The 27,031-nt window shown below is 38.2% G+C and overlaps 1 protein-coding gene across 7 annotated transcripts in view; it reads left to right on the plus strand.

The window, feature by feature from the left end:
* LOC126484461 (mitochondrial protein C2orf69 homolog) overlaps positions 1-27,031 on the plus strand; it is a 219,530-nt gene that overhangs the window by 95,733 nt on the left and 96,766 nt on the right. For 4 of the 7 annotated variants that reach the window (XM_050107997.1, XM_050108005.1, XM_050107991.1 and 1 more), the window contains 2 exons: positions 7,446-7,587; positions 8,153-8,287. In XM_050107997.1, coding sequence (XP_049963954.1) covers positions 8,198-8,287 — 90 coding nt within the window. In that variant the 5' untranslated portion in view covers positions 7,446-7,587; positions 8,153-8,197. Of the gene's footprint in view, positions 1-7,445; positions 7,588-8,152; positions 8,288-8,434; positions 8,497-27,031 lie in introns of those variants that run through there. The other 3 variants (XM_050108029.1, XM_050108036.1, XM_050108021.1) reach the window with 3 other exon arrangements.

Raw genomic sequence — 27,031 nt, forward strand, 5'->3', positions numbered from 1 at the left:
TACGGCATGAAGTGTCCCGATTGCTACCGATCTGAGTCGCATACGAAGGTATAGTTCCCACGTACAAAACGCCAACAGTTTTCGAAGCGTGCTTGGGTTAGGTCACGTTCTCAGAATATTCTGTTAATATGGAGGAATGACTTACTATGCAGTGAAAGAGAAGCACAAAAATTAGAATGAGCAAAAATCTGTCTACTTTTAATTAAACTGAAGAGAAGTAGGGATTGTTCCGACTAAATCAGAAATTGGAACATGCTGTTTTCCAGACTATATTTAATCGGGCTAGCAAATCCACTGCAGACCTGAACATGCAAGCTGGACAACAAAAATTGTTTCCGAACATAGGTTTTCGTTTTTTAGAAAGATGTGTCGCGTGTAAATGCAGCGGTTAACAAGGTAGCGTGAAAGAGCAAAATAAAAAAAAGCCAATTCTCACATTTTGTACTCTTTGAAGTAGTGAATATGAAATTAAACAAGGCATGTGTTGAACCTTAACAAATATTGTTAGGTAACAAAGGTAAGTAGTAGCCACGAAGTCCGCAGACTTCTAACGATCGAAACATTGACACCTTGACTTACTAAAATGTTTACAGACTATACAATTTTTATATACAATTACTCACACAGTCCTTCATCAAAGAAAGTAGTGTTTGTAGAGTGGTTTGCGTTACAGCACAGTAGATTAGGTTTTCCCTGTCCGACAATTAGATTTGCAATATGTCGACCCATATGGCCACCCCTTTCGTCGTCAGAGGCTCATACCTATAAGGTTTCCATGTCCTTTCGGATTTAATAGACAAAGTAACAGATAGTAAAGTAGTCCTTTTTTTTTTTGTAACATGGTTCAGTGAGGGATATCTTGTTTTGCGTAAAGTGATTTGAATGCGAGAGTTAACAGTTCTTTAATGGGTGCACTTGCTCCTCTCAAAAGTGCTCCGAGAAATTACAGTTTGCTTTTAGCGCTGAAACTGATTGTCTGCCGTCTTGAGTTTGTTCGTAGATGTTAGCTTTAATCGACGTGGACAAAACGTTGGTGTTTTTAGTTCCTCTGCAGATTGTTAATTGCCATTTTGTCGGATACATAGCACATCACGAAGTTGTGGTTAGCTTAGGACATGAGTTTAAATTGAGGGCTAGAAAACGCATCGTTTGCCGCAGTTCAGTCATTGTCATTGGTCACTTAAAATCAGCAGTCGACAGAGCGTTTCGCGTTTCCGACATGCAGCGGCCACTTCCAACACAGCTCCACATTACATATTAACAGTATTTGTTAAGTGACCCGCCTTGTTTGTTTGTCACATGTAATACGTAGAGTCATAGCCAATAGCCAATGTGGCAACACTGTAGTGGCAACTGATAGACGTCAACTATCAAGTAATTTTAATCGGCCTATAGTATACTGACTTCTACCAACATCTTTAGAGCCGGTTGACTGTGAAGTTCACCGGCAATAACAAAATTCTGCACTTTTGGCGAAGCCTGTATGTAAAAAAATAAATAAAGAGTGCTGCCATGCAAGTTATTGTATATTTGCACTGAAACAAAAAAAAAAAAGTACCAGTAATATGCATTAGAAATGTCTAACTTCACGGTGTTGTATCGGAAAAAAAATCTTCAAATTATGTCTTTACCTTGTCAGTGGTCTAAACATGCAAGCAAGCTGCATTCACACGAAAATTCGGACTCTAGCCATTAGTAATGTGGAAGCTATTAGCGGGTATTACTCACAGCTGTCTTTTTCTCAAATGTTTGCAAGTTATCACGGTATTTTAAAATATGTACTGCAGCAAGTCATGAAAACAGTAACTTTGTCCAGAATGCAGGTTAAATACACCGTTCAGTCGCATTAATTCACATGATCACCTGTTCCAAAAGCCTGAATAACCAGCTTTTGCAGCACAGACTGCTGCTAGACATGCAGGAAGTGTGTCAACGAGGTTGTTGAAGACACAGACAGGGATGTGGAGCCATGTTTATTCAGTGCTGTGGCCAGCTGCACCAGTTTCTCGGTTAATGATGAATGGCACATACAGCCCAAGTGAGATGGTCCCATAGATTCTCAATTGGGTTTAAATCCTGGAAATTTGGTGACCAAGGCAACTGATACTGGTGCTTTTCGAACCAAGCATGTACATAGTGAGCTGTGTGACCGTTGCATTGACCTGCTGGTGCATGCCATTGTGCCGAGGTAAAACAAATTGCCGTGGGGATGGACATGATCTCCAAAGGATAGGTGCATACTCCTGTTGATCCATTATGCCTTCCAGAATGACGATATCACTCAGGGAATGCCATGAAAATATTCTCCAGGTCATACTGCATTCTCCTCCAGCCTGGAACCTTCTGGCTGTTGTTTAGAGGGTGTTCGCTTTCAATGTTTTACATCGTAATGCCAATGGCCATCTGTCTGATAGAGCATAAGACGTGATTCATGTGAAAACGCCACCTGTCGCCACTCAGAGGATGTCTGGTTGCGGTACTGGCAAGCCAATTGCAGCCTTCATTGTCGTCGATGAACAGCAGTCAGCATGGTTGCATGAATCAGGCACCTGCTATGGAGGCCCATACGCAGCATCATTCACTGAACAGTTGTTGAGGAGCCCCTTGGTTATCCTGGGTGGTCAATTCCTCGACAGTTGCATTTCTACTGTCCCATACGCGTGTGTGCAGTTGTCCTCATTCACCTCCGTACCTATGGCCTATGGCGCACCACAGTTGCATTGGTGCCAATTTTGGATAGTGCCATTTTGCATGCACGGTATACGTTAACTACGTATGCATGTGAACAGTTTACAAACTTACCCATTTCAAAATGCTTGCATCCTTGGCCCAAAAGCCAGTGACCATGCCGTTTTGGATGTCAGATAAATCACTCTATGTCCACTTTACGATGATGACTGCACTGTTTTTCTCGTCCTCTTTACATGTTTATGAGATTGCAGTACAGTATTCAGGATTTGCATAGTCTCTGCCAGTAGCCACAGAACTCAATGTGACAACAAACACAGCAGTGTAATGAAACTAGTCCATTCTCAGATAATAGCAAAACTTCTCACTATCTCTTTCTCTCAATAACGTCATATGACTAAAATGTTCTCATTTCGGTAACCATTTTTTGCCCCACATCTTTCTCTTCAGATGTGAGGAGTTTCTAGCAATGGTACCCAAGTAATGCCAACACATTGTTGGGTCCGCTGTTGGCCTGACAGGTAAAGTTGTCTGTAGCCGCCCGAAACATTTGATGCCTGATGTGTGCTCCAGGTCATGGCTTAATTTAACCTGGAACGGCATTCCAGCACCTCCAGGGAACTTTTTTTAACTTACTGGAACAATTTGGCATTGCAGATTTGAAATAGTATATGTTTATTAAATTGCAACACATTTATAATTGGCCACTATGCTGGGGCACCAATTAACATAACAGAAGTAGAAACTTCTGATTTTTATGGTGGGGTAGGGGGGATATATGATTGAAGAGTTGTGTTTCAACACACAAAATTTTAGACGTCAAGCACTGAGCCAAGTGTTGAAACAGTCCCACGTTTGCGTGGCAATGGACTGTTGGTGAGCAGAAATAACATTGATGGAAATTAGCCTCTGAATCAGTCGTAACTGTCCTTTTGAACTATTGCGGGGATTAGATCATACATCTTATTGTGCCGTATTCTAACATTCCAAGTGAGGTAGTATAGTGGTCAGGACACTGGATTCACATTTAGGACAGTGATTCACATTGCCAGATTCAAAACTCCCATCTGACAATCCAGATTTGGATTTCCTGTGGACTTAACACAGTTGCTCAAGACAAATGCCAAGATGGTTCCTTTGTAAAGGGCATGGCTCATTTTCTTCCTGAAACTGTACTTGAGTTCTATCTCTAATGATCTTGTTGTCAATGGGATGTTAAACCGTAACTTCCTTTCTTTACACATGCTAATATCAATAACATAAGTTGTCATCTGGCATAAACATCGGCAGGTTGTTGATATGGTCTGCCAGTGTTATTGAGCACACACTGTGTTTGGCCATGTTTGTGTCTGGCTTTGGCAGACGACAGTTGGAGTGTAGCGACCTGTCAGACGTGGCTGTATTGTACAGGCAGTGGCAGTGGCCAGGTGACTGGCCTGGCTACTGCAAGAGGGGACCAGGACACTGCAGTGGATTAGCCTGTTTTTATTCTGTTGCCATCTTGCGTCTCTGCTCTATAGCATGACGGAAAGTTCTCTTTTGCAGCAGTGATTCCGTGATATCCCAAGCTTTTAATCTTTAAGTATATCATACAATTTTGTCCTAAGCAATTTATGGTTCACTGTGTCACATGCAGAGCTTAGATCAGTGAAGACTGGTCAAGTTAGTTACTTATTTTCATAGTCTTCCTTTGTATTTTCAGTAAGGGACAAGATTTGGTTGATGCGAGATTTTCATAGTCTGAAACTGGTCTGTTGGAGGATGAGCTTTGGGTCCACGATGCCTGCTGTGCTATTTTGCCATTAACCCTGTGGCGCATGAATTTCAATACAGTGGACAACTTCTAATGGTTAATTCTCTGGTGTTTTCAATCAGTCATGAGGCTGAAAATGCATGCAGGACACAACACCTGGGGGGAGTGCCCACTGCAGTGAACTGTGCATTTGCAGCCTCAGGACTGATTGAAAATGCCAAAGAAATGACCATTAACAGCTGTCCACTATAGTGGATGCTATGCGCCACAGGGTTAACACATTTTGTTTAGGTGACATAAGAATGACACTGGATGGTAGTTCTTTGGAGAGAAGACACCTACAGATCCTCTGCTGTGGAGGGCCGTAGAAAGAATGGAGGTAGGAGAGTCGCAAATTCATATGGCCTGATGGCTTAATGTGAATCATTCTGTTGTTTCTTGACTGAGGCAGTAGTTTATAAAGACGGAAACTGTATCCTGGAGACCTGAACAGGGCTGACCATGTGTGATATCAGAAAGAGTGGACCATATTTTGGTTCTATGGGCACGATGCTACCTCCTTAGTTCTTCACTGCAACTGGCATCTGGTCTCGCAGCATCACCTGGATGTCTTGTATCAAGGCAAACAGTGTACAGAAGGCTTCAGCAGAGTGGCCTTTATTAGCGGAGACATGCCGTCTGTTTACCTCCAGTGTGTCTTCATAGAAGGGAACGTCTAGAGTGGAGCTGTCAACATGCCACCTGGACAGTCAAATGGGTGGGCTAATGTTCTTTTGACAAATGAGACCCAATTTGATCTGGAGAGTGATCCTTGACAGATTCGCATCTGGAGGGCATGTGGAGCACAATTTCAGGACCCAAACATTGTGGAAATAGACCGATATCGAGGAGGATCCCTAATGGTGTGGGCAGGGATTATGTTGGCCACTCAAACACCTCTTCATTAAATGGTACGGGTGAATCAGCAAGATTTTTAACTGCTGTCAGGTAACTTGAAGAGATCTTAGGATCTCATGCATGGTTGTTGTTGTGGTGCTTTGGGTTCAGGTTTCTTATTGATGAACGATAATGCTTGACTGCGAAGAGCCCGGGTGGTTGATGTTATTTCTGGAAACAGAAGATTTTGCATGCATGGTGTGGCCTGCATGCTCTCCCAATTTGAATCCCATAGTTCATGTCTGGAATGCACTAGGGAGACCAGTTGCATCATGTCAGCATCCTCTAACCTCTCTCCAAGACTTGTGAGCAGTTCTTTAGGAAGAATGGGCATTATTGCCTCAACATGATACTGATGACATCATTCACAGCATGTCCTGTTTTTGTCAGACCTGTATTGATGCCAGAAGTGGTCACAGCCCATACTGAGCACATTAACAATTACATGTTGGAGCATCTACAAAGAGAGAGAGAGAGAGAGAGAGAGAGAGAGAGAGAGAGAGAGAGAGAGAGAGAGAGTGTGTGTGTGTGACCCCAGTTGAAACGGCTATTTAATACAGCTCTCTGATCCACATGATCTGTTCAAAATTTTGTTCAGTACGTGTATCACTCCGCTGGTCAGATTTATTAACACAAATGGACACATACGGCAGTTGGCATAGAATTACGTAAGAGGCTGCCTACTTGTGACTGACGGCAGATTGACTTCATTTCAAGAACCATCTTATAGGATGTAAAATACGAAAGATCATGTGCCACACCTATGTTCAGGTGCACTCATTGATTAGTTAATGGTTATACTGAATTCATAGCAACAGTCAGCTAACCTCATGTCTCACAGTGGTCAGTTCCTGCAGTCTGATTACACATTGATTACATATTTTGTATTCAGTATATGTGAGGTTTTCTCCTAGCTTCACTATTTTTTGGACTAAAGATTTGTGCATTTTGGGATCTACACTCCAGTCTACAGAGTTTTACAGAATGCTGCAACAGCGACAGCCAAGAACTGCTTCTGCCAATTACCCATATGAAAGCACTAAGCTATTTCTTGCACAAGGTAAAGTGTCACTATCACAGAGGACATAAAAAGTTTTGTAAAGCAAAATAACTGTCAAAACAGTTACATCTTTGATATGATTTATATGAAAGTACTAAAATACTTAATTTGTAAGCTCTGCTGGAGGTAATAATGCATACACTTAGTCCAAAAGGTTAACATAACTTCACAGAAACTTTTGTATGTATTGTGAGAAATGATGTGTTGTAATTTCTCTTTAACATGTTGAAATTCATGGGTTTAATCTTGAAGAAAATAGGGAACAGACTACTTCAGAAACTCTTGGTACTGCATAAAATAGCTTCAATGCTTTGACGAATGGACATTGCACAACAGGAGTCTTGTTTCAGTGTGCTGTTGAAAAATATGAGAGAAGCCAGTAGACAAGTCTTATCCCATGCAATTAAATCATATCGAGAGAAGCTCTATTTCCCCTGATACATTCTAATAAACATATTTGTAAGTCACAGTTATGTTAATTTATTCTATCTCCCTGAATATTGTCTTGATTGACAGGACCTGCAGAATATGATTAACAAATAAATGGGTGAATCAATCAATGAATTTAAAATTACTTTGCAGTTGAAACTGCTGAAAGGAAACATGGATTTTTGTGAAGGAATCTCTGTGTCAAAGTATGATTCTGTGTGTGTTGGTGGACCTGAAACAGTGTGACAGTCAAGATTCTTTAAAAAAATATTACTTAGATACACATAGAAGTATCTACAGTACAAATTGTTGACTATGCAGATTTTTTGTTTGTTGTAGTTGTAATTTAAAATTTTATATTTCCATTTATGATATTTAGTTAGAGATATATTTTTACAGGGATTATTTACATATACTTCAAATAATTCATGTTTTAATACAGTTATATCAATAGAACACACTGTATTTCAGATGGCAGTTTACACTGAACATACTTATATTAGACTGTTACATTTGCTTACTTACATACTTTTTGCAATGTATTATTTTTGCTAATTTGGTCTTTTTCTTACTTTTCAGGAAGAAAAGTACATTTATGGAGAATTGGAATATGGAACTTTCCCATGATTTGTTACAGCAACAGATTTGAGGACAAGCAGTTTCTATAGAAGCTGTGTCTATTGAAACTGAATGTTATAATGTGTAGCTGTCAATGATTGAGGTATTAAAAAGCATTTTTACCTTTTTTACCTCTTTCTATAACAGTTTTGCACTGATGCTTTTAATCTCAGCAGGGGAACTTTCAGGTTCTTTAAATAAATTTGGCCTATATTTTGCTGCCAAGCGGTGGCTAAAAAAAACGTAGTGGCTTATGTATATGAATTCAAGGCCTTACAAAAACTTCAAAATGGAAGTTGTTTTAAACACGCACTCACTCTCTCTCTCTCTCTCTCTCTCTCTCTCTCTCTCTCTCTCTCTCTCTCTCTGTCTCTCTGTCTCTCTCCCTCTCCCTCTGTGTGTGTGTGTGTGTGTGTGTGTGTGTGTGTGTGTGTGTGTGTGTGTGTGTGTGTGTGTGTGTTTACTTTAGAAGAAGGCCTGTAGGCTGAAATTTCTCGTCAGTAGCCTTGTAGCCTTTTGTTATGCCAGTATGTGACACAGTGTCTCCCCTATATGGTGAGTAGCGATTAATCCTTTTCGTATTATTGTCATTATTCCAACCTGAATTTTCCAATGTTTGATTTTGTTTTTTCTAATATTACACTCTGAATGATTAATTTCTTTTTCAGATGTGGAAGGAAGTTTTGAAGGAACTGGTAGTGTAAATTGTCTGAATGATTAACATACATAAAGGAGCTCAGTACTTCATTCCTATATTTTCATTTCTACGGTTTCTTAAAAGGGGAGCAAGCCCTGCAAGGGAGGTCAGTAAGGTTTTATCGTTTCCTGTATTACTACTGAAAGACTGAGAACTGTGTTGTAGAATTAGAAGCTTCAGAAATGTCATTTCAGACACTCCGCTTGCAGTGATCATGGTTTTGCATGTTGGTTATTCTTCCGATAGTACAAGAAAAATTATTTGCCAGATGAAAGTGATCAACCAGAACAATACGCAGTACTTAAGTGACTTATGGTAGGTTTACATGTGCATCAATTCTTAATGTATTTTTACCTAAGTTATAACATCCATTTGCACTGCAGAAATCTGGTAACATAATAAAGGAATATCACTGCATGCAAAATGAAACTTTGAACTAATATGAGAACCAGGTTTTGGATGCATTCAAATGTCTTTTTTACTCCTAGGTAGTTGTGCATATTGTTATTTTATTACTGAGCCATAAAAATGAGATTCATAGTGGTCGCTAAATTTATTTTGTATACCTACTTACAAAGTCTTTGTGAACTTGTCTCACTCTGACTGGATTTATTTGTTACAGTTAACCAAGAACGAGCATTTAAATAATCTGGAAAGGATGCACTGCTACTTAAACTTATTAAACAATGTTTTGATCTGCAGAAAGTCCAATGAAAAATAACACTAGAAATATTTTTAGCTTTTGGACGCAGTCCCTCTTCAGAAGAACAACTCTCTCGTGTAACTTCCGATATTCTCCCGGGGTATTCCTCCTCCTAATAATTTCCAGGTGTGCAGGTGGATCCCATCGACATTCTGCCGTGTTATTTTAACCCAGAGATGTCTGGCCATCTTCACATGAATAGACAACTACTGAAGAGCCCACGTGCATTCACGGTATTTATGCCAAATCTCATGCATGCGAAATGTGCTGGCGTCTTTCGGCGCATGCACTAAGAAACGTGGGTAAGTTTTGTCGCCGTATATATGTAATTCTGTGGATTTTGTCTATCGCTTGAAGACAGTTAAACTTTGCAGCTCAGATTTACCTGTCAGCATTGATGTGGTCTCACTTTTTACCAAAGTACCTTTAATGGCCTCATTACATCTTATTGGTAACTTACTCAATGCAGACCTGATGGCCTTGTGTGAACATACTCTCTCCTTGACCGTCTTTTTATTTAATAATGAATTCTTTGAACAGACAGACAGCCTCACGATGGGGAGCCCTTTGTCCCCTGTGGTGGACTTTTCGAGGAGAAAGCACTTGAGTCTGCTGTTTTAAAGGCCGCGGTTTTCTGTCGTTATGTAGACAATACTTTTGCTGTATGGCCTCAAGGTGGATAAGAACTGTAGAAATTCCTTTGTCACTTAAACTCATTACATGAGAGCATCAAGTTTACGATTTAGATATAGGAAGATGGGACTTTACCCTTTGTAGACATGCTAATATGCAGTACGGATGATAGGTTACTGGGATATTCTGTGTACGGAAAACCTATGCACACAAATGTATATCTCCAGGCATCTAGCTGCTATCCCCTTCCCCACAAATTGTCGGTGTTCTTTGTACTTCAATACATCATGTGCATGCAGTATCAAATGATGAAAACCTCCATGCAAAATTAGAACACTTGGAGAAGGTTTTTAAGGAGAATGGCTACACTTCACTCCAAATAAGGAAGGCCATGCACAGCTATAATATTAAGATGCAGTGCACTGAGGACAATGGTGATGACTATAAATAGGCTGCGTTCCCTCCATATGCCAAGAATGTTACTTCCATTATCTTCCGTCCACCAGTGGAAAGCTTGGCCATGGTTGGATGCATTGAAGACAATTTACAACCGGAAAAAGTGGGTGATTACAAAATTCCTGAGAGTGTGGTGCTGCATATATAGGACAGATGACACGAACTGTCCAGGAGCATTGTACAGGACACGAAATTTATACTCATCTTTGGCAACCATTAAAATAGGCAGCTGCAGAACACTGAATTTTCATGGGACACTCTATGTAATACAGTGGAAAACAAATTTAGCCCCAGTTTCCAGTTTTTGAGAATGAGTAATCAGGGAATCAGTGGAAATATGTCTTGCCGAATCATATAAATTGTGTCAGTGGCTTTCAACTGGATAAAAATTGGAATCCTGTAATTAAAATTATCCAATCACAGTGGAAGTGATGGGTCTGTTCAATGCTTAATGATTATATCATCTCTCACTTCCACCACCACCGACGGCAGCACACACAACTCGGCTGTCTTGCACATGTCATCACCTGACGCATACACCGAAGGATGCCAGCAGATTTCGAATGTGTGTGATTCGGCATAAATACCGTGACTGGACCTGGGCTCTTCAATAGTTGTCTACTCACCTAAAGATGGCCAGACGTCTGTGGGCCAAAATATCATGATAGAATGTCGATGGAATCTGGCTGCACGCACAGAAATTATTAGAAGTAGAACTCTCTCACATTCACACTACTCTCACATGCACACTACTCTCACATGCATGGCTACTGTCACTGGGCACTATGGTCTGACAGTGCAGTTGGGCCTTAGTACTGATGACTTGTGTTTGTATGTGCGTGTGTGTGTGTGGGGGGGGGGGGGGGCAGGGGAGGGGGGAGAGTGAGTGCATTGCTGTTAGGTGAGAGTTCTACTTGTGAAGAAGGGCCAAGTCCAAAAGCTAAAAATATAACTAGTATTCTTTTTCATCATACTTGTTTGTGACTCAGTGTCTTCTGTTTCTATTGAGTAGCAATCTGACGTTTCCAAATTATTGTTATTTCATCTTGGGCTGTCTGACTTTTATTTAAATGATCTATAAGTTTGGTTTGTTCGGCTTAACTTAGTCATTTCCCATCCAAGGTAACTGCCACACAAAACAAATATGCTAGATAACATCAAAACATTACAGCTTTGTATTCCTGTCAAAAAGTTGATAGTAATAAGTAATGCTGCTCTCTCATTTTGGCTGTTTACTCTTCAAGCAACAATTTGAACATTTACCACTGTATCTGATATAAAACCTCCATGGAAGTAACAAATTAAATGTATAGTAATTCTCTCAATTTCATTAACAAATTGAAAGGAAATGAACAGGCATACGTATATTCTTCTGTATGTCTCCAACTTTCTGAACAACTAAAATTACTTTTGTTCATGTTAATTTAAAACAAAATCTTAAAGGAGGGCACATGAAATGTGTTGCATATACTCAGAAATAATTAAAGAAAATGTTAAAGCTTTAACCAACAAAAGTGTCGTACTGACACAAAATAAACATTTAATGCTGCCACTATGAGCTACAAGAGTTAAATCAGTGCAACGTATCCACTTATTTTATGTGGAGAGGATTACCAAGATAGAGTTGGACACATTATTTTGTGTACCTTGTGGTGCCAGTTGGTACTCTTAAGCTTTTAGGTTTTGTTTAGCCATTCCTGAGGTTTGGGCGCGAGTCGTGCTTCGGTAGCTCAGATGGTAGAGCACTTGCCCGCGAAGGGCAAAGGTCCCGAGTTCGAGTCTCGGTCGGGCACACAGTTTTAATCTGCCAGGAAGTTTCATACCAGCGCACACTCTGCTGCAGAGTGAAAATCTCATTCTGGAAACATCCCCCAGGCTGCGGCTAAGCCATGTCTCCGCTGTATCCTTTCTTTCAGGAGTGCTAGTTCTGCAAGGTTCGCAGGAGAGCTTCTGTAAAGTTTGGAAGGTAGGAGACGAGATACTGGCAGAAGTAAAGCTGTGAGACCGGGCGTGAGTCGTGCTTCGGTAGCTCAGATGGTAGAGCACTTGCCCGCAAAAGGCAAAGGTCCTGAGTTTGAGTCTCGGTCGGGCACACAGTTTTAATCTGCCAGGAAGTTTCATTCCTGAGGTGTTCAAAAACTGAGAAAGTTTGTGTTTGTAAGTAATGTTATTTATTATTTGTTTTTTAGAAACGTGTATGTTGTTTGCTGAGCATACAACTCCACACACAGAAGCATATATGTTATATTTTCCAGTTTAAGTAAAATTCAAAAAATATTTTAAATACATAATAATTACAATCTATAAAAAAGTAAACTGGTCATAAAGATTCTTTTCTGAAAGTTGTAGACTACACACAATGCCTGTGTTGTTAGTGAGAGGAGGCCATGACGTTTGGATCAGGCATACTGCTTAGCAGTTTTGAGAAACATGTCCAATATGTATCTTTGTTTTGATTCAAAGCATGAGATGGTGGTGATCAACTGGTGAGCATTCAAACTCCCTAACCACTGTATTGAGGAGACCTTCTCCCAACACTGGTCATATAATTTCATATACATGACATTTGAAAGGTAATATCATGAAAAAACACATGGGTTGGCATGAACTTTTATTGAATGTCCAGTGGCGTTTCACTGCTTACTAATTGTATTTGTATTTATAATTAATAAGAAGTAAACGAACACTTGCATAAAATTTTCCTGAAAACGTATGCCTGTCATTATTTGTGAAATCCGTTATACACTATGTGATCAAAAGAATCCAGACACACCCAAAAACATACGTTTTTCGTATTAGGTGCATTGTGCTGCCACCTACTGCCAGGTTCTCCATATCAGCAACCTCAGTAGTCATTAGACATTGTGAAAGAGCAGAATGGGGCACTCCGCGGAACTCACGGACTTCGAATGTGGTCAGGCGACTGGATGTCACTTGTGTCGTATGTCTGTACATGACATTTCAACACTCCTAAACATCCCTATCCCTAGGTCCACTGTTTCCAATGTGATAGTGAAGTGGAAACATGGAGGGACACGTACAGCACAAAAGCACACAGACCGATCTCGTCTGTTGACTGACAGAGACCGTCGACAGTTGAAGAAGGTCGTTATTTGTAATAGGCAGACATCTATCCAGACCACACAGGAATTCCAAGATGCATCAGATCCACTGCAACTACTATGACAGTTAGGCGGCAGGTGAGAAAACTTGGATTTCATGGTCGACCGGCTGCTCATAAGCCACACATCACGCCGGTAAATGCCAACCGACTCCTAGCTTGGTGTAAGGAGTGTAAACATTGGACGATTGAGCAATAGGAAAACGTGTGGAGTGACGAATCACGGTTCACGATATGGTGATCTGATGGCAGGGTGTTGGTATGGCGAATGCCCGGTGAAGTCATCTGCCAGTATGTGTAGTGCCAACAGTAGAATTCGGAAGTGGTGATGCTACGGTGTAGTTGTGTTTTTCATGGATATGGCTTGCACCCCTTGTTGTTTCATGTGGCACTATCACAGCAGAGGCGTACATTGATGTTTAAACAGCTTCTTGCTTCCTCCTCTTGAAGAGCAATTGGGGGATGGTGATTGCATCTTTCAATACGACTAAGCACTTTTTCATAATGCACAGCCACTGGCGGAGCTGTTGCAGGACAATAACATCCCTGTAATGGACTGGGCTGCAGTGTGTCCTGACCTGAATCCTATAGAGCACTTTTGGGGTGTTTTGGGAAACCGACTTCGTGCCAGGCCTCACCTACCGACATCGACACCCCTCCTCAGTGCAGCACTCCATGAAGAATGGGCTGCCATTCTCCAGGCCGCCTTCCAGTACCTGACTGAACGTATGACTGCGAGAGTGGAAGCTGTCATCAAGGCTAAAGGTGGGCCAACACCATATTGAATTCCAGCATTACCAATGGAGAGTGCCACGAACTTGTAAGTCATTTTCAGCCAGATGTCTGGATCCTTTTGATGACAGTGTACATGTAACCGATTGAGGTACTCAGAACTGCTTTGTACCTAGATGGTTCGACCTGCAGAGCAATGTTTCAAAGACAAGGGGCAGACATGGGAAGCCCAAATCATACAAACATAAATAAAGGTGTAAATAACTTCATTCAGTAGAATGAAATTTTCACTCTACAGCAGAGTGTGCACCGATATGAAACTTCCTGGCAGATTAAAACTGTGTGCCGGACTGAGACTCGAACTCGGGACCTTTGCCTTTCGCGGGCAAGTGCTCTACCAACTGAGCTACCCAAGCATGACTCATGCTCCGTCCTCACAACTTCAATTCCGCCAGTACCTCGTCTCCTACCTTCCAAACTTCTCAGAAGTTCTCCTGCGAAGCTTGCAGAACTAGCACTCCTGGAAGAAAGGATATTGCGGAGACATGGCTTAGCCACAGCCTGGAGGATGTTTCTAGAATGAAATTTTCCCTGTACAGTGGAGTGTGCGCTGATATGAAACTTCCTGGCAGATTAAAACTGTGTGCCGAGTTCGAGTCTTGGTCTGGCACACAGTTTTAATCTGCCGGGAAGTTTCAACTTTATAAATCTTTGCATTATTGAATAATGTACCAGAACATAAGGGTAATGTGCAAATAATTGTTGGATGTGCTTTCTAGAACAAACAGTGTGTGTGTGTGTGTGTGTGTGTGTGTGTGTGTGTGTGTGTGTGTGTGTGTGTGAGTGTGTGTGAATTTTGTTGAAAATCATAACATTTATATTTTTACTGCAAAAAGGGAGGTGACTTCTGATTCTTAAGACTACTGTGAATAATTAATAATGTGAAAATTCAAAGCATAATGCAGTTGCAAAATGTCAGTTAAGAAATGCACTCAAGTAATGTGATAGTCTTCTTCAAGAAGCAGACCTTATTCACTTATCGCGACTGGTGTACATTTTCAGGAAAATTTTATGCACTTTGTCATTTAATTGGCGATAGTTATAATATATGTTTTAATAATTACAGTTAGTAAACAGCCAAGTAACACTGCATATTCGATGAACGTTCATGCAAATACACGTGGTTTTTTTTTTTTTTTTATTACATTACCTTTCAAATGTTGCACATATACGGAATAATATGACCAGTGTTGAAAAAATGTACATTTAAAGAACAAAAACAGTATGTCAATCCATATGAAATGGCCCAAATGCTTGACCATTTTTAAATATTTTAATTTTTTATATGTGATTGCCCTATGTTTGAGAAGTTCAAAACAGTTTTTTAAAATAATTTATCTTGGACCTTTACTCCATGGCGACCATTTTAATTTGTAGGCACGCGACGATTTTTCATTCTGGAGACATTAGTGAAAATTTTAATATCTCTGCAGTGGGTGAAGTTACAACATTGCAATTGACATGATTATTTTTAGAAAAGTGTCCACTACAAAATTGTCTATTACACAAAATACCCTAAATTCAAAAATAACCAGTCAAAATGAGCTCCAAAGTTTCATATCCAAATTTGCAAAAATCCACTTTTTAGGCCCAAAAATAACAAACAAGGAGTGATTTATGAGAGTCTATTTTTTCCCTATAGTTAGGTATCATACACTACTATCCTCATATAGAGCATGAACACTTACAGATGTTTCCTTAATTTTTTATGAATTTTTGAAATTTGTAAATTTTCATTTTTGTAAAGTTTGGGGTTAGTTATCTCAGATGTGACTGAATATAAAAATATGATTTTTGCACAGTTTGTACACCTATATGATAGCAACGTACTGGAAAAATTTTAACAATGATATCTGACTGTGAACAAAGATACGAATTTTTGAAAATGAGGAAATAATTCACATTACTCTACAACTGATATTATGCCTGTTGCCTATTTAAATGGTTTATTGTTTCATTCTAATAAAATTTAATTGTGACATATTTAGTTAACACTATCACCCAGTTTTCATTAAGTTTGTTTATTTTTAATAATGCAATATTAAACAATAGGAGCTTTCACTTTTGTTCTGCGGTAATAAAAATGCCCAATACCATTTAGGTTTATTGTCAGTAAAGAAGTACATAGTGGCTGGGTGTGGGATTGTAGGAGTACGTTATTGCTGGGTGTGACATTGTTGTAGTCAGTCTGTTCTGAAACTTCTGTTGGAATGGATGTGCATACTTGGAGATTGGAAAATGTGTTATGTGCTTTGTTCCGTGTGTAAGTTGTAATTAATTTTGAGTGATTAACTGGAATGCAATAACATGGATGAACTTGCTATCTGTTGGGCAGATAGCAAGTGAAGTGTGTCACAAAACAGTTTACGGTTCAGTTTCAGAAAAACTTGAAAAATGTCAATGACTTTGATGAAGTTAGACAAACTTTGTTTAAATTTCGAGTAAGTTCTTCTGTAACATCAGTGTGTGAGTATTACGAGAAGAAATATATTCTGAAGTACAACCACATTTTTGGAAGACAGTGCTGTGATCAACTTAAAGTTCATAAAAAGCCTATTACTAAAGGTTTGAGGGGAATAAAACTTGAACATTTGTCATTGTTATGTGAGAGTGACACAGCTTACCAAGTGAAATTTAATGTGATTCGTGGAAATTCCCTGTGCCCAAATTGTTACTCAAAAATATTTGTTGTGAATGACATTTATATTCCTAATGAAGAAGCTGTTAGCATATTGGGTTTTACTTGTTCTAAGTTAGACGTATCTCTTGCTTTGAACATAATAAAATTAAGTAGCAGAAAAAGAAAAGCAGCTACTGAAAGTAAGGTACAACAGATTTCAGACCAAGTTAGAAAATACTTGGAATCATGCTTTAATAATACAGATACCAACATTATTTCTAAAGAACTAAAGAAGAAGAAAACATACCACCAGCATCATTTGACACTGAATATTTGAGCTTAATGGAGAAATTAAAAATTAAATGTTCTGTGACATCTAAAGAGGAAAAAGTTAAAATTTTAAGTTTGCTCCCTGACTCATGGTAAAGAGAAAAAATAGTTCATGAATTCAACGTTTCTCATCGTTTGGTTAAACTAACCCGAAAATTAGTGAAAGAGCAAGGCATTCTTCCAGTTCTAGGAAAGAAGAAAGGAGTAGGTATAAGTGAAGAAACAATAAAAAGAGCCAGCAGTTTTTTGAAGATGATGAAAACTGTAGAATGTGCCCAGGTTGCAAAGATAGCAAAAGAGTTGTTAAAATGAAGTTAAAGTAACAAAGCAGAAACGACTAGTGCTGTCAAATTTAAATGAACTGTATGTAGCTTTCAAAATTTCTCATCCTGAATGCAAAATTGGAAGGTCAAAATGTTGTGACCTCCACCCTAAGTGGTGTATTTTGGCAGGATCCTCAGGGATACACTCCGTATGCGTTTGTTTATATGATCAAAATGTCAAACTGATGACTGCGGGTGCAAACTCAGTGATCTTAACTTCAAAGTTACTAGATTTAGTGGTCTGTGACACTAACAGTTATGACTGCATGATGAGTTTCTGTAATAAATGCCCTGGTAAGGAAACTGTCTCACAAATGACAAGGAAATGCGAGACAGTATTACCTTCAAACAGTGGGTCACAACTGACAGGGCAGAAATGATAACAGTGGTTAAATCTCAGGAAGAGTACTTGGAATCTTTAATTGGTAACTTACAAAAACTCAAAAGTAATCACTATGTTTCTAAAATCCAACGTAAGTTTTTGAATGACAAAAAAGCACAACTTCATGAAACTGAATGCATAGTGCTAGCTGATTTTGCAGAAAATTTGTGGTTCAAGATGCAATACAAGGGTACCACTGGGTCAATGACCAGGCAACAGTGCATCCATTTATTCTCTGCTTTAAAAATGAGAAAGATGGAAGTTTGCAGTTCTTCAATTTGCATTCTAAGTGACTATGTGGAGCACAACACTTTGGCTGTACATGAGTTTCAAAACTATGGAATAAATTACATAAAAGAAAATTTTCCCAAAGTTGAGAAGCTGATATCCTTTTCAGATGGAAGTGGTAGTCAGTTTAAGAACAAAAATAATTTTTCAAATCTGTGCAACCACAAAGTAGACTTTGGGTTGGAGGCTGAATGGCGCTTTTTTGCAACTTGCCATGGTAAAAATGCATGTGATGAAGTAGGAGGTACAAAAAAAACACGAAGTAAGTAAAGCCAGCCTACAAAGACCAACCACAAACCAAATTCTCACAGTACAGGACATGTATGTCTTTCGTATGGATAATATTAAAGGTATTACCTATTTTCTGATCAAGAAAGGAGTGGTTCTGCATATGAAAACGACACTTCAGACCAGATTTGTAAACTGTATAGCAATAAAAGGAACAAGGTATTCCCACAAATTCCTTGGCGTTACATAAAACTTAGTTTGATGCTATGTAACATCCGAAACCGAAATTTATGGTGATCATTGTATCAGGAAAATTACATCTCTGTCTTTAACGTTAAATGACATAGTGGCATGTGTGTGTGATGGACAGTGGTGGTTTGCAGAGGTTGGAAGAATAAGTGCGGAAAACAATGATGGTTTTTACCACCCTGCTGGTCCAAGAAAATCATTCAAGAAATCTACTAGTAACAAAGTTTCGATACCAGTAAAAAAGGTTTTAAGGAAACTTTCAGTGAACTTACAAGGAAACTTTCAGTGAATTTACCACATCAACTGGGAGTTCTTATTCTATATCACAGAAGCTGTCTGAAGAAATAAGTGTTCTTAACATTCACCACCAGCTTTAGGAACAGTTGCATCTCGAAGGATGTTAATTGAGAATATTTATTTTAAACATGTCAAAATAATACAAATGTTAATTTCAGTGATGTTTCCACTTTTGTATATAATTCAGTACCTTACTTTAATAATAATTTATTATATCCAGCCAATATCACACATGAATAGGCAACAGCCATAAGATCAGTTGTAGAGTAATGTGAATTATCTCCTCATTTTCAAAAACTCATATCTTTGTTCACAGTCAGATGTCAATGTTGCTGTCATATAAGTTTACAAACTGCAAAAATAATATTTTTATATTCAGTCACACCTGAGATAACTTACCCCAAGCTTTACAAAAAATAAAAATTTACAAATTTCAAAAATTCATAAAAAAATAAGGAAACATTTGTAAGTGTTATTGCTCTATATGAGGCTAGTAGTGTATGATATGTAACTATAGGTAAATCTCATAAATCTCTCCTTGTTTGTTATTTTTGGGCCTAAAAATTAGATTTTTGAAAATGTGGGGACCAAACTTTGGAGTTCATTTTGACTGGCTATTTTTTGAATTTAGGGTATTTTGTGTAATAGACAACGTTGTAGAGGACACTTTCCTAAAAACAGTCATGTCAATTGTAATGTTGTAACTTAACCCAGTGCAGAGATATTCATATTTTTGCTAACATCTCTAAACTGAAACATCATCGCGCACTTACAAACAAAAATGGCCGCCATTCACTAAAGGTGAAAGGTAAAAATTTTTAAAAAACTGTTTTGAACTTCTCAATTATAGGGTAATCACATGTAAAAAATTAAAATATTTAAAAATGGTCAAGCAACCAACTTAATATTTATTGGACCACTTCATTTGGATTGGCCCAGTATGAGTGGAACTCAATCAGCAATCTAGTGATTAAGGAGATTGAGCGCTAACTGTCACCATCTTGAACTAAGAGCCGCAATACGCTGGTACATATTCTACATGTAAAACTTCTCTTGCAGCTTTTTTGAATTTGCCTAAGTAGTGTACTCTCACTACTTGCACTGTATTATGTCCCAATGGACTACTAAAGGTGTACAAAGTTTGAAGTAAATTTGTGATTCAAATGTTATGGCCTCTCTATGTCATGTGGCTAAAGAAAGTTCACTCAAGAGAACACTAAAATTACAAAGATGCATAGTGACTTGCCAGTGATAACGCTAATTGTAGCTCGTAGTTCTGTCCTTGAGGAGGAAATGGTGGTAGGGTTAGGAAGTTTGGAAAAGAGCAGCAAGTCTCTTGGACCCCTGGACGAGAGGGACCCATGTTTTGTATAGGAAAGTGGGTACTAAAACTCACGAAGTCTGATGTGAAACTGAATTTTAAAGATTGTGTTCTTCAGGTGTTCCAAACTCAAAAAAGGGAATTGGAAAATATAAAGCAAACATGTGACTCCTAGATGATCATCGCGATCATCACTGTATGTTATTCTTGAAGAATCAAGTTTTTGAATATTTCTTGTAACTCTGTTTTTTTACTAATATTGGTTTTGACAGATCTATGCTGTCATCATCAGATCTGAAAAATCATAAAAATAAGCACCGAAGTGTAAGGTCGAACATAGGCGATTTCATAAGCCACTGTGTACATTACTGCAACATTAGGACGTACCTTGGAACATTATTAGATGTATTTGCTTTTTACAACACTGAAAGTCACATAGTGATATTACCTCATATTGTAATAAAAAGTGGCAGAGAACACAAGCATGTCACAATTGAAACATCTCACAGTTAAAACATACATGTTTTGCTGATGTCCCAGTATACACTAATCACTTGACACCACAGTGATGTCTAAGCTATTATAGTATTTTCACAGGCACGTAAGTATACAATTGTTTGCATAATGGTTTTCGATAATTGATAAATTTCAACACGCGTGCCACAATGCAATTATGTCTGCTCTCCAATCTCATTGACATTAGTCTTGAGGGAATTTTTGTAACATTTTAAATGGCAGATTTAAACTAACATTAAGTTTTGAAAATATATAGTGTCATTTAAAAAAAAAAAAACGTGAAATTTACATAGACATCCTTCCATGTAAACTTATAATGGCTATAGTTCAATGTCATTTTTAAAAAAGTAAGTTTATTATAAATGTAGTCAACCCAGTGCCCTGTCAAAAGTACTGACAGAAAAAAGTCATCAAGGTAACTAAATGCAAGACAAATATCGGCCATGGCTTTGGAGAATACAAAATGGCTCCACGAAATACAATTAGGTTTACATAATTGTATTCTTCGCACCACATAAAATGAACTACACTAAGTCATATGCACTAGTGGGTGCATATACTCTCATATAAACCTCATGTAGTATACCACTAGCTCCAGAACGTTATGCAGCAATCCTCTGTGGTTCCACTTTAACCCGTAAATCTTTAATGAATGCAATGTACTTAGATCACGAGCAATGCATCACTGCATATAACTTAGTGTAGTTCATTTTATGTAGTGTGAAGAGTGCGAATATGTAAACCTAATATTTTAAGGAGCGATTTTGTATGATTCGTGTCTGTGGCCTATATTTGCTGTGTACTTAGTTGCCTTGATGACTTTTTTCAGTCAAACCTTTCTGGTATGGCTCTGTGTTGATAAATAAGTTGAAAAAATGACATTGAATTAAACTTACTACAAGTTTACATGGAAAGGATGACAATGTATGCCGGCCGGGGTGGCCGAGCAGTTCTAGGCACTACAGTCTGGAACCGCGCAACCACAACGGTCGCAGGTTCGAATCCTGCCCCAGGCATGGATGTGTGTGATGTCCTTAGATTAGTTAGGTTTAATTAGTTCTAAGTTCTAGGGGACTGATGACCTCAGAAGTTAAGTCCCATAGTGCTCAGAGCCATTTGATTTGACAATGTGTATTTTTTAGTTTTGCATCCTTTTTTTAATTATTTTCTTTATTTTTTTCTATTAAAGACACTGTATATTTTCAAAACATAATGTTGTTTTAAATCTGCCATTAAAATGTTATGTAAATTATCTTCAGAATAATTTTAATGAGATTGGAGAGAAGACATACTTGCAGTGTGGCGCATGTATCAAAACTGATTATCAACTCCACTATGTATAGTTACTTATCTGTGAAAAATCTATCAGAAGTCACCATTGTGGTGTCAAGTGATTATTGTATGAGGGGACATCCACACTTGCTGTATGTTTTAATTGTGCTGTTTTATTTGTGACATGCTGATCTACCCTGCCAATTTTTATTACAGTTTGATGTTACATCACTATGTGACTTTCAGTGCTGTAAAAACAAGTACACCTAACAATGTTACAAGGTATGTTCTTATTTTGCAGTAATGTACACTTTGGTTACATGAAATCGTGTGTGCTTGAGCCACTTTCCCGTGGTACGTTTGTTTTTGTAACTTTCAGACCCGACGATTACAGCATACACCTGTCAAAACCAGTAAGAGTAACAAAAAAGAATTTCTAGTGATCTTGGCAAACATGATGAGCAAGCCTCACAATCATTAGGCTATATGAGCACATCCCCAGGCCTGACTCAAACTTTCATTGTCACTGATGTTTCCAACTATGAGTGTAGGTTCTGTACATCTGAACAAGTTTTACTGATTATCCTTTCAATGACACTGCATCTTCATTGAGTTCATGCCTATCCATCCATTCATTTCAGTGCACTTTAATCATTTTGTATTACATTTATGTACTTATTATCTCCAATGTCTGTCAACATTTGAACCACAGTATGCCACTACGTTTTGAAGTCAATTAGTGTCACAGTCACAGTATGGAATTTTATATTTTGAAGAGAGATATTACAATAATTACCTGTATGATTCCAAAAGCTTGAGGCTTGGTCCTTTGGAGCCCATAGAACTTTTTCTAACAGCTGATATGACTTTGCATATGACTGTTAGGACTCTGCATGTTGGATAAATGTCAGCTTTTATTGTAGTTTGAATGTTCCAATAAACTGTAAGTGCAACAGTTCTTACATCTTATGAAATCATAAGTATTCCACATCCAGTAGAACCATGCATCATAAAGCATTGTGGTGTTCAAATCCATCTTAGTAAGTAGCAGTCATATAGACATTAGGCCTACTAATTATGATATGAAATGCTAGTTATATATGCAGTATACATGATCAAGGCATTTGTTGTCATAATCAGAAATACAGAACGTAAGCTGAAGAACAGACAGTCATGTATTTATAGTAAATGCAGTAGGAATGGTTACTGTGCAATATGTCATTTCTAATGAGCACATGGTTAGAGCACATATGATTTTGGATATTGTACTTAATTTCAGTTGGTTGTAAGGGTTTGTATGTCTGATTAGGTAATTCGTTTTGATTAGGTAATTCGTTTAAGATCAAGTTTTGTGCTCAAAATATGGTAGGGGAGATTACTGTAAAACATGTTTATTATTCTTAACTAAGTCCATAGCAGCCAGACACAGTGCCCGTGTGTGCAAGCTGTTCTTGTATGAATGTGTGTGTGTGTGTGTGTGTGTGTGTGTGTGTGTGTGTGTGTGTGTATACTTCAGAAGGCCCTTTGGCCAAAAACTTAAAATGTGTAGCAGTCCTTTCATTTTGATTATCTTCAACACAATGCATCCTCTATATGGTGAGTAGGTATCTGTCCTTCTCATAGTATTGTCATTATTCCAGCCTCGATTTTATGTTGGTCAATATAGATATTGATTGATGAATAATTAAGTTATAACGTGATGATCACACAGCAAAATTTGCTATATTCTTGTAAGTAGAGGTAGTTGTATTACATGAATCATGTTTATTTGAGCAGTCTAATGCAAAAAGGATAGTTAAAGAGGGTTGGTAACTAGTTTCCAGTTTATCTCGATTGCTAAGATATGATTACACGTGGTGTTAATTCTTTATGGTGTTCTTTAGGTTGAAATCAAACGTACGCGTGTGTGTGTGTGTGTGTGTGTGTGTGTGTGTGTGTGTGTGTGTGTGTGTGAGAGAGAGAGAGAGAGAGAGAGAGAGAGAGAGAGCCGTGATACTAGATCACTTCACACAGAGTGTTCAATTTCTTGTTGCTGTTTTCCATATATTCCTTTCCTTTCCTTTCCTTTCCGATCTTGTGGGTATCCTCCTTATTTCTCATCTTACCAGCCCAACCATTTTCTGTAATATCCCATCTCTATTGCTTTAGTTATTTTCTTTTCTGGTTTTCCATATCTGTGATTTACTGCTGTACAATGCTATACTCCAGAGTTCTGTTATTTTTTGTTTTGCCTGTCCTGCATTATTGTTTTTCCAAAGTAGCAGAATACACATATATTAGTGTTCCACATAACTTTAGTGACTCTTGTGATCTGTAGTTAATAGAATATTACTGTTATTGCCTAGATAAATTTTGTAAAAATATTGTAAACAACCTTGAGCGAGAAGTGTTTGAGCTGCCGTAGGAGAGTCAGTTCTGGGGTTCTGCGGAGGTTCTGTGTAGCTGTTGTGGCAGATTGTTACATTGGGGTGAATGTAGTGGCATGAAAATCGGGGAAGTAAATGGATCTCTTCCATGGTATTGCAGATTATGTTGAAGGGATAGGAGAATAGCGGACCAGGAAGGGAAGATTAGAGCCCTTCAGGCTGAACTGGATAGTGCTCGGGAGGAACTGATGAGGTTAAGGGGGGAGAAGGGTGAAGACAGATGGGAAGTGGTAGCAAGGAATGGGCCACAGAAAGAGAGCAGTATCTGACAGTTTCATCATTGGCACAAACAATAGATTTGCCTTGCTACCTCAGTCAACTAAGGAAGAGGCTCAAGTAGATGTAAGTGTAGTCAGCACTCAACACACTTTCACTAGGAAATCAACTGTTGCAAAAAAAGTAGAAAGTAGGGGGGAAGTTCTGTTGTTCGGTAGTAGCCATGGAAGAGATGTGGGCCAGATCTTGCAAGAAAAATTAGGTGACAGGTACCAGGTCACAAGTATTTTCAAGCCCAGTGCATGTCATAGCCAAGTGATAGAGGATGTAGGATCATTGTGCAAGGGTTTTACAAAGCAGGATCATTTTGTCGTAGAGGTTGGAGTGGGGAACAGTATTGATATGGATCAGGGCTACAATATTGAGTGTGACCTGGTAAAACTAGCGTCTGCAATGAACCATACAAATGTTGGCTTGGTTCCTGCTTTCATGCAGTATGATCAGCTCCAATTGAACAGCTCTGTTAGGAGTGTCAATATGGAGCTAGATCAGCTGCTTCATGCGGCTACTTTGTCAGGCATAAGTTTAGTTCCTGTTGATGGTATTGGTATGTGGGACTTCACAAGACATGGCCCGCATCTCGGTAGGAAATGGAAGGGTAAACTGGCTGGGATGACAGCAAAATCTTTAGGTGGGGGGGGGGGGGGGCACTGAAACTAATGGGAATACTTTTTTAGGCTAAGATCAGTTTCCAATCATCCTACATCGATTGAAATTAAGCTCAATGAGAAGTTCAGACTGGCAGGTACTAGAGATGTGAAAATATCACAAGATTCTCATAACAGTACAGTGAAAAATAATGTTAATATATTTCATCAGAATATCAGGGGATTAAAAAACGAAGTAGTTGAGCATCTTGTTTGTTTAGAAAATTTAGAAACTGAGGGTGGAACAGATGTACTATGCCTGTCAGAACATCATATAGTCACAGGTATGGAAATGGTAAATGTAGCGGGATATAAGCTTTCAGCACATGCAAGTAGACACACTATGGAGAGAGAAAGAATTGCCATGTATGTTAAAATCTGTCAGTGTGAAAAATTTGGAAAATAAAAAAATATGCGTAGAGCAACATATAGAAGCATGTGCATGTGAGCTTAAACTAAATAATGGCACATTTATAATTGAAGCTGTGTATAGGACCCCATTGGGAAATTATCAACTATTTTTGATAAACTTGGATTCTTTGTTGTGCTAGCTGTCAGACAGAAGAAGGCAAATTATTGTTTGTGGCGATTTCAATGTAGGTTTTCTGAAATAATCCTGTAGAAAGTTCGACCTTGAAGTATTACGTGGTTTGTTCAATTTGACATTAATTTTCCTACTTGGGTGGTACAGGAAAGCAGCACACTGATAGATAATGTATTCACAGACCAAGATAAATTTAATCAAATAAAAACTATTCCTGTTAAGAATGGTCTGTCTGATCGTGATGCACGGTTAATTACAGTTTATGACATAGCCCCATACAGTAATGTAAAATAGTCCTCCAAAATAGTGTGTTCAATTAACAATTTAACAATTCAAAATTTTAGGGAAAGCTTTCAACAGTCAGGCTGGGATGAGGTGTACAGGGAACATGATGCTAATTTACAATTTAATCTATTTCATGATACCTTTGTGAGTATATTTGAAAACAGTTTCCCTAAGAAACCAGTGAAACATAATTGTAAGAAACCATGTAAAAAGCCATGGCTTACTAAAGGGATAAAAACATCTTATAAACAGAAAAGGTAAATGTATCTTACAGCTAGGAGGAGTAATGATCCCGAAATAGTGAAACATTATAAAAACTACTGCACTGTATTAAGAAAAGTTATTAAAAAGTCCAGAAGTATGTGAATTATGTCTGAGATTGGTACATCTGATAATAAAATTAAAACAATTTGGAATGTTGTTTAAAGGGAAACAGGGCAACCGAGAGCACAGGAGGACTGTATTTCTATCAAACACAATGAAAAGCTTGTTGACAAGAAGTCAGAAGGAGAAAACATTTTTGATAATCATTTTTTAAGTGTTGTAGAGAAAATAGGATCCAGCTATTCATTAGAAAATGCAAGTTAGTATATGGAAGAGGCAGTACCTATGCAATTTGATAAAATTGAAATTCAACCCATCTCTGCTACTGAAATTGTGAAAATAATGAATTCACTCAAAAGTAAAAGCTCACATGGAATTGATGCCATTTCCAACAGAGTACTAAAAGCTTGTTCCCAACAAATAAGTAGGATTCTCAGCCGCATATGTAGTAGCTCACTGAAACAGGACATAGACTGAAATACGCTATTTTTAAACCATTGCATAAAAAAGGGGATAGATCTGATGCTAACAACTACTGCCCAATCTCATTTCTGACAGCTTTATACAGTTCTTGAAAAAGTATTGTATTCAAGAGTAGTACCACATATTTGTAAAAATGTAGTACTAACAAAATGTCAATTTGGTTTTTTCAGAAAGGCTTTTCAATTGAAAATGCTATATACGTTTTCACTGATCAAATACTTAATGCATTAAATAACCGAATATCACCCATTGGGATATTTTGTGATCTCTCAAAGGCTTATTGTATAAATCATGAAATTCTTCAAGATAAGCTTAAGTATTGTGGTATGAGTGG

This window comes from Schistocerca serialis, chromosome 1 (assembly GCF_023864345.2).
Source record: "Schistocerca serialis cubense isolate TAMUIC-IGC-003099 chromosome 1, iqSchSeri2.2, whole genome shotgun sequence".
Classification (NCBI taxonomy): Eukaryota; Metazoa; Arthropoda; class Insecta; order Orthoptera; family Acrididae; genus Schistocerca; species Schistocerca serialis.